General features: G+C 41.4%; 1 protein-coding gene across 1 annotated transcript in view; it reads left to right on the plus strand.

The window, feature by feature from the left end:
- Nucleotides 1–14,818, plus strand: part of pola1 (polymerase (DNA directed), alpha 1) — a 94,683-nt gene that overhangs the window by 36,060 nt on the left and 43,805 nt on the right. The window contains exons 27-32 of the mRNA XM_084049097.1: nucleotides 2,569–2,601; nucleotides 3,312–3,404; nucleotides 6,285–6,490; nucleotides 7,389–7,521; nucleotides 10,793–10,924; nucleotides 12,135–12,309. Coding sequence (XP_083905223.1) covers nucleotides 2,569–2,601; nucleotides 3,312–3,404; nucleotides 6,285–6,490; nucleotides 7,389–7,521; nucleotides 10,793–10,924; nucleotides 12,135–12,309 — 772 coding nt within the window. The remainder of the gene's footprint in view (nucleotides 1–2,568; nucleotides 2,602–3,311; nucleotides 3,405–6,284; nucleotides 6,491–7,388; nucleotides 7,522–10,792; nucleotides 10,925–12,134; nucleotides 12,310–14,818) is intronic.

Genomic DNA, 14,818 nt, shown 5'->3' on the forward strand with positions numbered 1-14,818 from the left:
CAGGTCACACCGCGTTCTGTCCCACCGACTCCCCCCGGATTAGCGACCCTGACCCCCCCTCGTATCTCTCTCTCACACACACACACACACACACACACACACACACACACACACACACACACACACACACACACACACACACACACACACACACACACACACACACACACACACACACACACACACACACACACACAGAAGCCCCCACCTGTTAGGATCCCTCTGCTCCAATACCTGTAGTCTCTCTCTCTCAACACACACACCACATGAACAGAATTCTTTTATTTGTTCATCACTTATCCTTTAGTTCATAAAGGCCATTAGGAGTCATTAAGGCATGCGTGTGAGTGTGTGTTGGGGTGAAAGGCCTGTCACAGCATGGTTCTGATTGTCCTCTTAATAGCCAATTATCCCCTGTTCCTTTCCTTGGTCCACATACACACATTAATATGCACAAGTAATGACGCACTTACTGGTAGGTAGGGAAGGCAATTGACTTTTAAGAAATTTAGCACTGATTATTTTTTTCAAGTTTGCACTTGAGTGATATTTGTGAGAGTGGATAAAATATTAATACACCTGTAACGGTCCATTTGGTTAGATTTAATCACTCAGAGTTACTAAGTTATGGGGGTCCGTGGTCTAATGCATAGGCTACAAAACTGAGGGTCCTTGAAATTACAAAAGTTTGACAACCACTGGTCTCTAGGCTATTGAGTAGTATGGTAATATTTTGTGAAAATGATGTGTTGTAATGAGTTGACAGCTGGCTGAAAGGTGACAATGAGGGAGTGATTAGAGGAGTGGTTGGGGGTTAAATAAATTACGCAAGGGACTATCAATTGGGAAGTGCGTCATTATTGAGAAATATTCCCCGACAGGGTGATTAGACTCCGACGAGATTCAGGGTGATTAGTCCCACCGACGCACATATACACATTATCCCGTTTTACTATATGGCTACTTAATAAATAAATAAATAAAGTAAATGACCCAAAGTTAACAACAATATGGATGATTTCATCACTTACGGTAATGAAAGTATTCCATTAATTTATGCCAGGTGCGTCCAGCGCAGCGCGTTTACCTCGGAAAATAACGGGAAGTGTTGATAAAATAGAATATGTTTTAGATTACGGCATTGTCTTATTTCTCGCTTAATTTTTTTTCAAAAACATTCTTGAGAACAATGTTTAGCTGTAAATGACAGCATGTGTTTGTTTACATGGCTGGCATGTTGGATACGGCAAAAAATCAAGCAACATTGATATGAGCCAGGTGCTCTGAGTCTTTGATTAGATGGCGTTCAGCTGTCTTTATTCAAAAATAACAGAGCACTGAATTCAGTGATTAACCAATCAGAATCAAGCCTAGGATTAAGATGGCCAAACTCCAAATGGCTGGCATCGATGGTGGTTTGGATCTGCCCAATATAAGGTTCTATCAACTGGCTGCACACCTTAGGGTGTTAGCCGGTTGGCTCAAATCAGATCCCTCCTCAATCTGGCTTGATATCGAAACATCACAGTCCACTTGCCCTCTTTGGAACTTGCTATTTGTGAAGGACTTTAAATCTATAAAAAAATTATGCTCTAACCCCATCTCGATATGTTCAGTCAAGGCTTGGAGATCTATTCGTACATTCAAAGGCCGTACTGAATTAACATCTCCTCTTACTCCAGTTGTGGGCAACCCAGACTTTAAACCAGGCCACCTGGATGGAGGCTTTAAGGTCTGGCATTTGCAGGGCGTGACTAAACTTGGAGATTTATTTGATGGCCAGACCTTGCTATCTTTTGTACAACTGCAGCAGCGTTTTGGGTTACTGAAATCTGACTTTTTCAAGTACTTGCAAATCAGACAGTTTATCACTAAGGACACCACACTGGTGTCCTTAGTGGCATAATATTGTAATGGACTGTATCCATTGTGAATACATTACGTGTATGTTGCATTCCAAACTGGACACTTCTTATAAGATCTGGGATCCATATCTGTCTCATATTGGACCTACGCTGTCTGCCACTGTGCTTGGGGGATTCCCATACCGGCCCTAGTCTGACCTATGATCGTGTTCTTGCTCATCTTTTTATCTTTGTTTAAATGCTGTTTCTGAGCTGTTGTTTTTTTTTTTGTCTTTTTATTTTTTGTTTGTCTATGTTTGTATTTTGTATGTCTTTAAAAACCAATACAAATATTTTTCAAAAAAAACAAAACTATCAGAATCAAGCATTGATACCGTGTAATAACCATTGTTAACGCCCAGTACCAGGCTCTGAAAGTGTGAAATCTTTGGAAGACGTTTTCTCTGATTTGCCTGTTCTGTCTTAACAATCTTCAAATGACCATCTTCCTCTTCCTCAAATATTCATCACATCATTTGAAAGCTTACATTCTGTACTTTAATAATTTGTAAAAAGCTGAAAAATGACCACGGCCCCTTGCGTCCCAAAGCATTGTACTTGGTCACATATTTGTTTACTTAACTGTGGCTGTGTGTCTACATTTGTAACCTGTCCTGTTGGTCTTGGCAGGGTCATATTCATATATTTTCCACTCCTTCTACAGATTCTGATGCACACCAAGGACCTGGTTCAGAAGGTGAGTCATTGAAAAACAAATTGTTATATACAGTACGCCAGTGGTTTTCAAACGCACTAGGGATGCAACGGTTCTCTGTATAAAAGTATACTAAATTATACTAAATTAATATTAACTCATTGAGTGCCATTCACGTGTTTTACCGCTATGGTGCAACGTGCCAATCATGTGTTTCACATATTTTTGAAAAAAATAGTAAAAAAATGACTCTTTTGTTCAGAACCCAATATATCATTATCTGAAGATTTGCAGCTCCATCCACTCCTTGTTTAACTTATAACTGAAAAAGGCTGTATCTCGCTTCCAAAGCACTTTTTTTTTACTTTGAAAAAAATAAAAAAAATAATCGTACTTGCCAGAAATAGCCAGAAATAATTCTGGCACTTGTCTCACTGCACACCAGTGTGCCTCAGTACACCGTTTGGGAACCACTGCAGGAATTTGACAACTTTTCAACTTTAGGGCGTGCGGGTGGCATAGAGGTAAAACACAGGCAAGAAGAGCCCAACATGACAGCGGGGCTTGGCTGGGCACTTAAAAGGACACAATTGTCAGTGTTCACTTGTGGAGAGGAATGTCAGTGAGAGGGAGCACAATAACTAAAATGAATTGGGGAGAAAATGGAGCCATTTCTTTCTGACATTGGTGATGGTGGTGTTTTATGTCTCTTTTTTTTCCCCGCTAATGTTTGACGTCCTGTGTTGAATCAGATGAACCTGGAGGTAATCTACGGTGACACTGACTCCATCATGATCAACACCAACAGCAGATTGTTGGAGGAAGTCTTCAAGCTCGGCAACAAGGTGTGTGTGTGTGTGTGTGTGTGTTCATGTGTTTAGGCTCTGTCCGTGGGTTTTGTCTTGTTTTGTGTACAGTAAAGAGAAGTCGTGTCTTCCCCATCTCCTGTTTCTGTAGCATGAGGCAGCTTGATGTACAAGTACAGCCCCTGGACATGATGCTAGTATGTCACAGGGACTTACCCCAAATCCAACCTGTGATGTGGAGTGCCAAGCAGGGATGCATTGGGTCCCAGCGGCGGACTGGCCATTTGGCGTACCGGGCAAATGCCCGGTGGGCCGCTGGGCCAGTGGGCCACTGGGCCAAATAAAAATAAATAAAATAAAAATAAAAAAAAAATGTTTGAAAAATATATTTTAAAAAATGTTTTAGGGTTATTACGGTCATATCCGAGTCGCGCGGCCCAATTATTAGTTACCTTAATGTTTGGGCTGGGATGCTTTCCAGCAGGCGCCTCAGTGCGGCCGCAGAGTTCATGTGCAGGGCTGGGCTGGCTCAGTGAAACGCCCCCCCCCCCCCCCCCCCCTGTTGACAAAATGGGGGGGGTGGGCCGGTCCGGACCAAAATGCCAGGGCTGAATTTTGGTCCCAGTCCGGCCCTGTAGGGTCCCATTTTTCCCTTTTTTAACAGTTTGTCAAGCTGGTCTGTATTCAGTCGCTGCGCTAGTCGTGACTTTTTCATGACTTTCTCCTCATTGGTTGTCCTTTAAGCCACTGGGGAGCCTTCACATACTCTACACGGGCGTAAGAGAGTAAGTCACAGAATTCAGCGCAACACTCGCTAATTTACCGCCGCCAGCTTACAGTAGACACAGACACATGCTACTAACTCTTCAGCATTTAATTCAATACTTTTTTCACACAACTAAAGCAAGAAAAAATAACTAAAGAATAGAGGACAAAACGGTGGCATTCATGCACTCTTACAGGCACAAACAATCATCTAACTGTAAATATAAACAAAAATAACTTACAACTACTAGGCTTCTAATAAAAACGGCTGTATTAAATAAGATTATTCAACTCCTTTGAACACTGCCTCAGAGACAGCGAATTTCATTCTTCAGGACTTGAAATAAACTTTTTTCTAATGTTCACATTGATCAGGATTGTTTGTGTTGTCATTTGTTAACAGGCTACGCATCGATTCTGATTATTTACAATAGTTTCAAAACGAATTTTCCAAAATACAGTATACCACCAGCTGTCTGTTCCTATGACTTGATCTCTGTCTAGCTCATACAGTCACTCGTGAACACACGCGGTGCGTGAGAGTCGCACTGATCCGCCTCCTTGTCTTTCACAGTCAGTGAGAGTGAGAGATGGTTTCTCTTTCTCTCCGCAGCCGGCTCGGATCGTTTCTGAACTTAGACACTTGAAACAAGGTACTTTCTGACACGTGGTGAGATTGCACATACAGTAAAGCGCTGGCATGTCAGCGACGCAGCGCTCAGCCCCGGTCCTTTGTGTCGATGAGTAAACTACACGCTACATACTATTAGATTAGCATCTCGAGCTACTGCAACTCGGAGGGGAAGGCACGTTAGATGGCAGGGAGCGCTCGTTTTGGTTCACTCGACATACCTTTTTGGTTGCACCACAGCAATTATTTGTCAACTATTTTTAGGCTGCACAGATAAAATTTCAGGCACATTTTCGACCTTATATATATATATGTATATGTATATGTATATGTATATGTATATGTATATGTATATATATATATATGTATGTATGTGTGTTTCAACGGTTTAGTATGGTTAGTATAATATGGCTTTGTCATTCTTGTTTGGGATTGAACTCCGACCTCCCACTCCCAGGGCAAACACTCTTACTAAAAGGCCTCTGAGCTGGTTACAGAAATGTGTGGGGTGGATTAATTGGCATAAGGATTACATTGAATGAAAAGGGTAAAAATAATTGACTACTCCAAAAAACAACAGGTTTATTATTATTATCTTACCTGGATGTCATCTTGACTGCCAGACAAGATAATAAGACTGGGACGTATCCCAACCCACTTTACTTTAAAAGCATGGCCAACATTTGAACGGCCACTTTATTCACAGTGACCTTTATATCTATAAAAACACTGATGCACTGAAGTTTGAACGCGCATTCAATTTATTTTTATTTTTATATGTGGTCATGTTGCCCAGTTTCAAAAAAAAAATACGCACATCCTCCGTTTCTTGGTGCTAAGCCAAACTGTAAAACTGAATCATGAAAAACAAAGCGGGGCCTGCAACTCACTGAATGCTTCAAATTTTGCCCAGTTTAACATCGATCAGGAAGTCCGTTCGCGACATTCGCAGGTCCAAGACGGCCTGGCCATTCGGCCATGCTGTAAACATACACTTTATGAATGAAAAAAAAGCACATTTCATTTGTAGAATGCTGCTCAAGTTGCTTTTACAATATTGAGAATATGCAATTCAACAAAATAAACTGACCAGAAGTTGACAAAATGGATAAGTACCACTTACTGCCTCACCAGCTCAGTCACCTTGTGGTTAGAATGTCCGCCGTGAGATTAGGAGGTTGGGGTTCTACTCCCTGGCCGGGTCATACCAAAGACTATGAAAATGGAACCCAATACCTCCCGGCTTGGCACTCAGCATCAAGGGTTGGATTGGGGGTAAGACCCTGCGACATACTAGCGTCATGTCCAGGAGTATTTGTACATCATGGCTGGGGGATGTACTTGTACATCAAGCTGCCTCACGCTACAGAAACATGGAGATAGCCTCTTGCTCATGACTCAGCAAGGCTTACTTACTACTGCTTCACAGATGTACAGCCGTTTATGTGCTCAACATGATTAGCATCAGTTGTAGTGTGTGCACGGCACTAACCGTTTTTTTGCTGGTGTTCTGCCGGGTCCAGGTGAAGGCAGAGGTCAACAAGCTGTACAAACTGCTGGAGATCGACATCGACGGTGTCTTCAAGTCCCTGCTGCTGTTGAAGAAGAAGAAGTACGCCGCCCTAGTGGTGGAGCAGCAAGGCGACGGCCGCTACAGCACCAAGCAAGAGCTGAAAGGCCTGGACATCGTGCGCCGTGACTGGTGTGACCTGGCCAAGGAGTGTGGCAAGTATGTCGGCCACCAGAAGTGTTAGGAAGCAGAGTTTGTTTGAGAGAAATTAGAAAGTTAGTTTATGGCAGGGGTTCTCAAAGTGGGGTCCATGGACCCTCTGGGGTCCTTGAGGGGGTTCTAAATGGACCCTTACTGGTCTGTAACTCTGAGAGTTATGGGGATCCTTGAAATGTTAAAGTTTGAGAACCACTGGCTTATTGGATTAAAGTTAGAGATTTAATTTGAGGGCAGTTGTCAGGGGTTTGATTTGAAGAGATCAGTTGGAGCAGAGTTGGATATCTCCAGTTGAACACCAGCATGCGTATTCTGGGGGGAACATTCACCAGAAAATAGCAAATCTACAAGCTCAAAAAGTGTTTCATTGCGTCGGCTATTTCTGGTGAAGAGATTAGGTGTTTAAAAAAGTGCTCAGTTTCTCTAAGAATAAAGGTTTTAAGTGGTTAACACCAGCAGGCCTGTGGCGGTATTGAGACTGTTCCACCCTTCCGCCACACAAAACCAGCTGAAGTGTGTCACTGAGTTAACTATAAAGGATCAGTGCTATGGAGCTATATGTCCTATTACTGCAATGATAGGGGGTAATTGTCACTGCCCTGGGCAGTGTTTAAGTCAATGAGAACACGGGTGGAGCATGAGAATGGTTATAGAACAACAGTAGAAGATTCTGGGTCTGTATCGGTGAACAGAAGTCAAAGGTCAGGATTAATTGTATCCACTTCATAGGGCTGGCAGCTCCTTTCACTTCAGAACCATCAGAACCATCTGAATGTATGTATTTTAATTAATGTCCTGAAAAATTGCTCTGGCGATCCATTATTTTAATTTGTCTGCATGTAAGGTAGTTGTATAGGAATGTATTTGTTGTTGTGTAATGTTGTTCCTCTCTGTGCATCAGTTACGTCATAGGTCAGATCTTGTCGGACCAGAACCGTGATGCCATTGTGGAGAACATCCAGAGACATCTGGTGGAAGTGGGAGAGAAGGTTGCGAACGGAAACATACCACTGAACCAGTACGAGATAAACAAGGTGAGCAGACGGCTGTTTATGTTTGTGTTTGCGCAGGACTGTCTGTATTCTTTCTGTGCATTCATTCACTTGCATTCACTTGTTCATTTTGTCTATAAAGAGACTTTAGATAAAGAGAATTTGTCATTTAGAACTGAGAAATTCAAGGCGCTCTTTCTTCGCTTACAAGATTGCCAAAAGCATTCGTAAACGCTTGGGCCTTGTTTTCCACTGTTGGCGGGCTAACAAACCTACCTGTGTCAGTAGCCTCTGAACGTCAATCCACCAGGGCCTGCAAATTAATTAAAACATTTTGGAGAAGCAATCAGAGCCTTCATATCGGGTGTGTCCACTACTTAAAACCAGGGTCCCCACGGTCATGAAATTCCTGGAAATATTTTGAAATTAAAAAAGAAATAATCCAGTACTGGAAAAGGTTTGGAATTGATCAAACTTCATCAAAGGTCCTGGAATTTATCAAGGGTCCTGGAAAAATATTTGGCTATGCATTGTTTTTGGCTATTGATTTTTTTGAATACAAAACCTTTTCATGAACATGTATAACATTACACAAAATATGTAACATAAGTAGTTTTTCGCCGAACAGGCTGTGTAACACCCCATCCGCACTGCCAGCGATGCGACGTGATGCGACGCGAGCGGGCGATGAAATCTCATTAAAATACATGTTTTTGAATTAGACCGTCCTGACCTACCGCAAGCGACAACGAACCGTGCAACGACGTCGTCCACCCCTCCTATTTTCGCTCGCAGGCTCTATTTGAGCGAGGTTTCGCGGCTGTGCCCCACCCCCAAACACTTTTTATTGTTTTTTATTTATTATTTTGCTACACTGCCTATCTTTGGGCATTGTACATAGGAGTAAGAGACACATTATTGCGCTGAATGATTGTTATATAGGCCTGGAAATTGGGCTAAATATTCTGGAAAGGTTTTGGAAAAGTTTTGGAAATTCATTGCTAAAAATGTGTGGGGACCCTGAACAGGCCACAGAAACAATGGCGGATCGTTCCATTTTTGTCGGCTGCACTCGGTCCCATTCGGGCTCACTCGAACTCGCCACCTGATTGGCCAACTGTCGCTGTAAATCACAGAACGATGGGGCTAGAAACGCCCAGACAAGCCTAGTTTTAAGGGGCAACAAGAGAGGGGCAACTAGCTCTGGTCCATATAGTGTTAGGAGGAGAACTCTAACTTCAGCAAATTTATAACTTTCCTGAATCATAATTATTGTGTTTTTCATCAAGTCAAGACCTTATGATTTCCTGCCCACTATATGTGTGATTATTGAATGGCTTATTCTACTCTGTCAGTGTCTTTTGTCCGTCTTTTGCCTGTGGCGTGTACCACAGCAGGTCAAATTGCTCAGTTAAGGCCATACAATTTTTGGAAGCACTTTGCGAGCAGTGGAGGCGAGACACCTGTCAAGTAAACTATTCAAAGTACTAAAAGAAAATAACATAGGTTCAAAAGCCTTTTGTGGTGGAACTATGCAGAGACAAATTGCAGAGTTGAAGCCATGGCAAGCTTATAAGCGGAGAAAGCTGGATTGTTCTTGATCAGAAATGTAAGAAATAGGTCATTAATTTATGGAGGAAAAAAATAAGAAATATGGAGATAACAAGGTTTCTGACCGACAGCAACAATGTTACTGTGAAGAGCTAATGCTGTATACTCACGTAGATGCAGTAAAACGCTACAGTGTTATACAGTGGCTAGAACCATACATTAGCTACATTAGCTGAAGTTAGCTAGGCAACCATCTGGAGTTAAAAGACCTCTGAAAGTCTTATGTCAAAGAAATGTGACATACATGCTGTGCTGACGGTGTTGTGCATGCCGTTGGCTCGTTGCCATTCACATGGGTGAACGTATGCCCATGTACAGTATGTTATACTGTACTGCAGTACCATTGCAATTAATGAACGGTTTCTGTTTGGGATGAACACAGCACTCTTTACATCATCTGAAATGCATCCTTCTAGCAATAAAGGTCTTGATATCCATGCCATTTATTCTTAGGTCAGGGGTGGGCAGCTTTGTAGATGGTCAAGGCCACAAAATTTCCTCAATCACTCTGGGGGGCCGCATTGTTTATCAGCAGGGAACCAGGGAACCTGGTTCCCCCTGGTTCCCCCTGGTCCCCCCCCCCCCCGTTGACAAAACGGACCCCCCCCCCGTTGGCAAAACTGTCCGGGGATATCCAAACGATATCTTAAAACTAAATTCCGTGCCTCAAAAAAGAAGTTTGAGAGCGTTTTAAAAACGAAAGTAAAAAGTGTAACAGGCAGGGTCCCCACGGTCATGAAATTCCTGGAAATATTTTGAAATTAAAAAAGAAATAATCCAGTACTGGAAAAGGTTTGGAATTGATCAAACTTCATCAAAGGTCCTGGAATTTATCAAGGGTCCTGGAAAAATATTTGGCTATGCATTGTTTTTGGCTATTGATTTTTTTGAATACAAAACCTTTTCATGAACATGTATAACATTACACAAAATATGTAACATAAGTAGTTTTTCGCCGAACAGGCTGTGTAACACCCCATCCGCACTGCCAGCGATGCGACGTGATGCGACGCGAGCGGGCGATGAAATCTCATTAAAATACATGTTTTTGAATTAGACCGTCCTGACCTACCGCAAGCGACAACGAACCGTGCAACGACGTCGTCCACCCCTCCTATTTTCGCTCGCAGGCTCTATTTGAGCGAGGTTTCGCGGCTGTGCCCCACCCCCAAACACTTTTTATTGTTTTTTATTTATTATTTTGCTACACTGCCTATCTTTGGGCATTGTACATAGGAGTAAGAGACACATTATTGCGCTGAATGATTGTTATATAGGCCTGGAAATTGGGCTAAATATTCTGGAAAAGTTTTGGAAAAGTTTTGGAAATTCATTGCTAAAAATGTGTGGGGACCCTGTAAAACAAATTCAAATAGATCTGCTATGTTATCATATGTTATCAAATCAACCATAAAAACGTATACAACATCTGAAATACTACTCCTGCTGCCTTGGTATTCTTCCAACAGGTTTTTTGAGAAATGTTTCAAATTGCATGGCCTCAGATCTTCTACAAACGCATTTCTTATATCAGGTTGCTTCCCACAGGCCCTGAAAACAGCAGCCAACAAGCCGCCCTTAAAAATGATTTGTCTAGACATGAACAATTATAGGGCTAGTATCAAAAGTACATACTGGCCTAGTGGCCTTCATACTGGTGTCATCATGGAACACACATTCATACCATCCCTCCTTTTTCCAGGCTCTGACTAAAGATCCTCAGGACTACCCTGATAAGAAGAGTCTGCCTCACGTGCACGTGGCTCTGTGGATCAACTCCCAGGGAGGACGAAAGGTCAAAGCTGGAGACACTGTCTCCTACATCATCTGCCAGGTGTGTGTGTGTGTGTGTGTGTGTGTGTGTGTGTGTGTGTGTGTGTGTGTGTGTGTGTGTGTGTGTGTGTGTGTGTTTGTACACATGCATACAGTATGAATGTACAATACAATATGAATGGACTGCGTGAATGAATATGTTGCGTGTTTGAGCCGAAACGATTGTGGGGTAAAAAAAAATAGTTTGTATATATTTTTTCTTTTTTTTGCACCAGGTTCATAATATACTGTAGCCAGAAGCACTCTTGCTGTTGGCAGAAATGTTCTTTGTCCTCAAAATAGGAAGTTAGGTGTCTTTTAGATTGACTGTTGTCACGGGGGCCAGGCAAATGTTTCCTTGCACATTCCAATCAAATAATTAGCCTATGTTCCTTGTAATGTTAAGCTTAATTTATACTCCATGCGCAACAAATCTACAAGGGATCCACACACCTTGCATTGCCAACGCGATGATGACTTGCAAATCTGTTCTTTTGGGAGGTAATGGAGTAAAGTTGTAGGACTTTTTCAGCAAATGATAATCCTCCTGATCAACGTTGTCGACCTTAATATGAAGCGGTACAGATTTCTGGAAATAGACGGACCCCGAGGCGAAGGATAGACTTCCGTTGTAAACGTAGAATATTCCCATAACATTTATTGCCAAAACCGTCCTCTCCTCCTCTCTCTCTCTGTGTAACAAGACATGAATTGTCCGTAGGTCTACCGCAAAATAATATAACTTTAGTTTATGAAGACATAAGATGGAGCCATCTTAAAACAAACAGTCAAACTTAAAAACAATAATAATAACAACAATTTACATAAAAAATAAGGAGTGGAGGCCACTGGTACTTGCATGTAGGGGAAACACTGTCTTCTAAATTCAATATTCACTAAAAAATATTTTAGTCTGGTATCTGCACTAAAGAGATGATGATACACAATACATTGTGCAGCCCTACCCTAAGGACAAACAAACTACAACCTAATACCCACACCTCCACCCTGCTCTCTGTTTCTCTGTCTGTCTCTCTATCCGTCTCTTGCTCTCGCTCTCTGTCTGTCTGTCTGACCACAATGGAAATAACCCCATGGGCTTTATTGTGTTTTTATCCTCGGTGATTATACTTGACTTAATGTCGGGTAGTGCTATTGTGCTCTTTCTTTGTGACCTTACGAAATACGATCAATCAAATCAATCAATCTCTCCCTCTCTCTCCCCCATCCAGGATGGCTCCACGCTGTCAGCCAGTCAGAGGGCCTATGCCCTGGAGCAGCTCCAGAAGCAGGAAGGCCTCAGCCTGGACACCCAGTACTACCTGGCCCAGCAGGTGCACCCTGTGGTGTCCCGCATCTGTGACCCCATCGAGGGCATTGACGCCGTGCTCATTGCCACATGGCTGGGTAAGTCATATAGGCCCAGGGGACTGAAGGCCAAGACATGCTCCTTCCGGCGTCAGTAAAAACATCCGGTTCAGAGTAGACTGTTTTTTTCCCGAACTAGTTCGGACAATCTGGAGGTGCACGAGTTCTGAGAGACGAGTTCTAAATAACGCCAATTTGTAGTTACTGTATATCATCTCCCTTTCCGAACAAAATTATACTCTTATACTTGTGTAATGGGACTTAGAGGTAGGGTAAGTGATATTTTTTGGTTAAAACAAAAAGTATTTTGTTAAAAGGTTACAATACTATATTCTGATAGTAATCATTGCTATAGAGTGTTTGTTCAGTAACAGATGTCTCCCTGCAGTGTTGTGCCTGAACGCGTTCAATGAACGATCGTTCATGAACTCGTTCATATTTTGGGCGAACGTGAACTGAACGTACTGTATATCCGCTAGGTGAACGTTATTGTGAACGCGTTCATTCTGGCGCTTGTGAACGGCGTTCTCTCGCGTTCTTAACTTCGTTCAAGAGTGTCCCAAAATTCCATGGTTACATCGGTTTGTCATGCTGTATTTCATCCTATTCTGTGTTTCCGAGGCGTCTTGAACGCACCATCAGCCAAAAAAGAGAAAACAATTCCTCTGCGCACAGTGCGCAGCGCGGAGTGAACTCAGTCTACGTGCAGACAGCTCCGTGATTACAGATAGCTCCTCGGGTTAAAAATGCAAGAGAAGCAACGCTTAGCTTTATAAAATAAATGTCCGTTTATAAGTTGTTGTGTCACTGTGGCATGCTGAGTGATAATGACCCACAGCTGTTTGTTCTTCTAGCAGAGTCTCCGACACAAGATCATTTTGTAATTAAAGAAAGCTTCTGCGCTGTATTAGCCACACACACACACACACACACACACACACACACACACACACACACACACACACACACACACACACACACACACACACACACACACACACACACACACACACACAAACAAAGTCTTTTTCACAACTTTTCGCTATTGATGCCTTTTCTTTCTCTCTCTGCTGCTGCTGCTGCTGCTGTTCTCTCTGGCATAAAGCACTTTTACACTTCGCAGCAGACGGTGTCCCGTGCCTAAATAGCAGATATACAATCTCACAATGTGTCGTGGATACAACTCATTGTGAGCTTTTAGGTCTGCTATTAAAACATTATGGCTACAAATGGCATAATCCTGGATTATATTCATATAATATAATAACACAGGCCTGGGTATTGAACGTTTTTGAAGTCAAGGAACCCTTAGCTGAGAGAGAGACCCTTATTATATATATATATATATATATATATATATATATATATATATATATATATATATATATATATATATATATATTAGGGCTGGGACTTTAACTGATTAATTTAGATTAATTAATTACAGAAAATTAACGCGATGAAAAAAATAATCGCATTTTAATCGCGCATAGTTTATGCACCACAGAACCTTCTCACTGGACGAGTTTCAGGCGTACCGATCATACCAGTGCACCAACCAACAGCCAACACACCCCAGTGCACGCAATGGGACAAGAAGCCGATCAGACTGCTTTGCTTGGCCCAGTGGATGGGAAATTTAGATTTAAAAAACTCTCTGATGGAAGCGTGGATAAAAACACGGTTGTGTGCAGAACAATTTTTTGTTGCTTAAACTTATGTATTCACTTATTGATTCACTCATATACCAAAATCTGTTTTAACTGAAAAGAAATTGCTTCTCAGGTCAAATATTGATATGCGATTAAACATGCGATTAATTCCGATTAATTAATTAAAAAGCTTATAATTAATTAGATACATTTTTTTAATCGAGTCCCAGCCCTATATATATATATATATATATATATATATATATATATATATATATATATATATATATATATATATATTGAAAAAAAGGAACTAAAAAGAACTGACCTAGTTCATTTTTTGAACCATGAACTTTAGTTCAAAAATTTTAATTATGAACTGAACTTTGAACTAGTTCATTTTAAAATTTGTGAACTGAACTTTGAACTAGTTCATATTTTAAGTGAACTTTCCCAACACTGTCTCCCTGTCTCTCCAGCTCTTTAATAAACAGAAAATAAATTTTTCGGTAGGTGTTAAAATCTCAGCCAATCAGGAGAAATTACCCATTTTTAAGCTTAATTTGTATAGTGTTCCAGTTCCAATTTTGTATGCTCATTTCTTAGTGTCATCACTTCCAATTTCACTTGTTTAATCTGTATCCTGATTGAGTTCTCTGTCCTGGTTGGATAAAATTGGAAATGAAACTGAAACGAAAATGCATTTTCTGTTTAATAAAGAGGTGGAGATACAAGGAGACTCCTAATACTGAACAAACACTCTATAGCAATGTGTACTATCAGAATATAGAGCTATTTAACAATTATTTTAACCAACGCAAATCACTTACCCTACCTTTAACGATAAATAATCTTTTAATCTATAGTTTTAAAGGAGAGTGCGCAGTGCAGTTGTC

The sequence above is a fragment of the Gymnoscopelus microlampas genome (assembly GCF_963454915.1).
Source record: "Gymnoscopelus microlampas genome assembly, chromosome: 22".
NCBI lineage: Eukaryota > Metazoa > Chordata > Actinopteri > Myctophiformes > Myctophidae > Gymnoscopelus > Gymnoscopelus microlampas.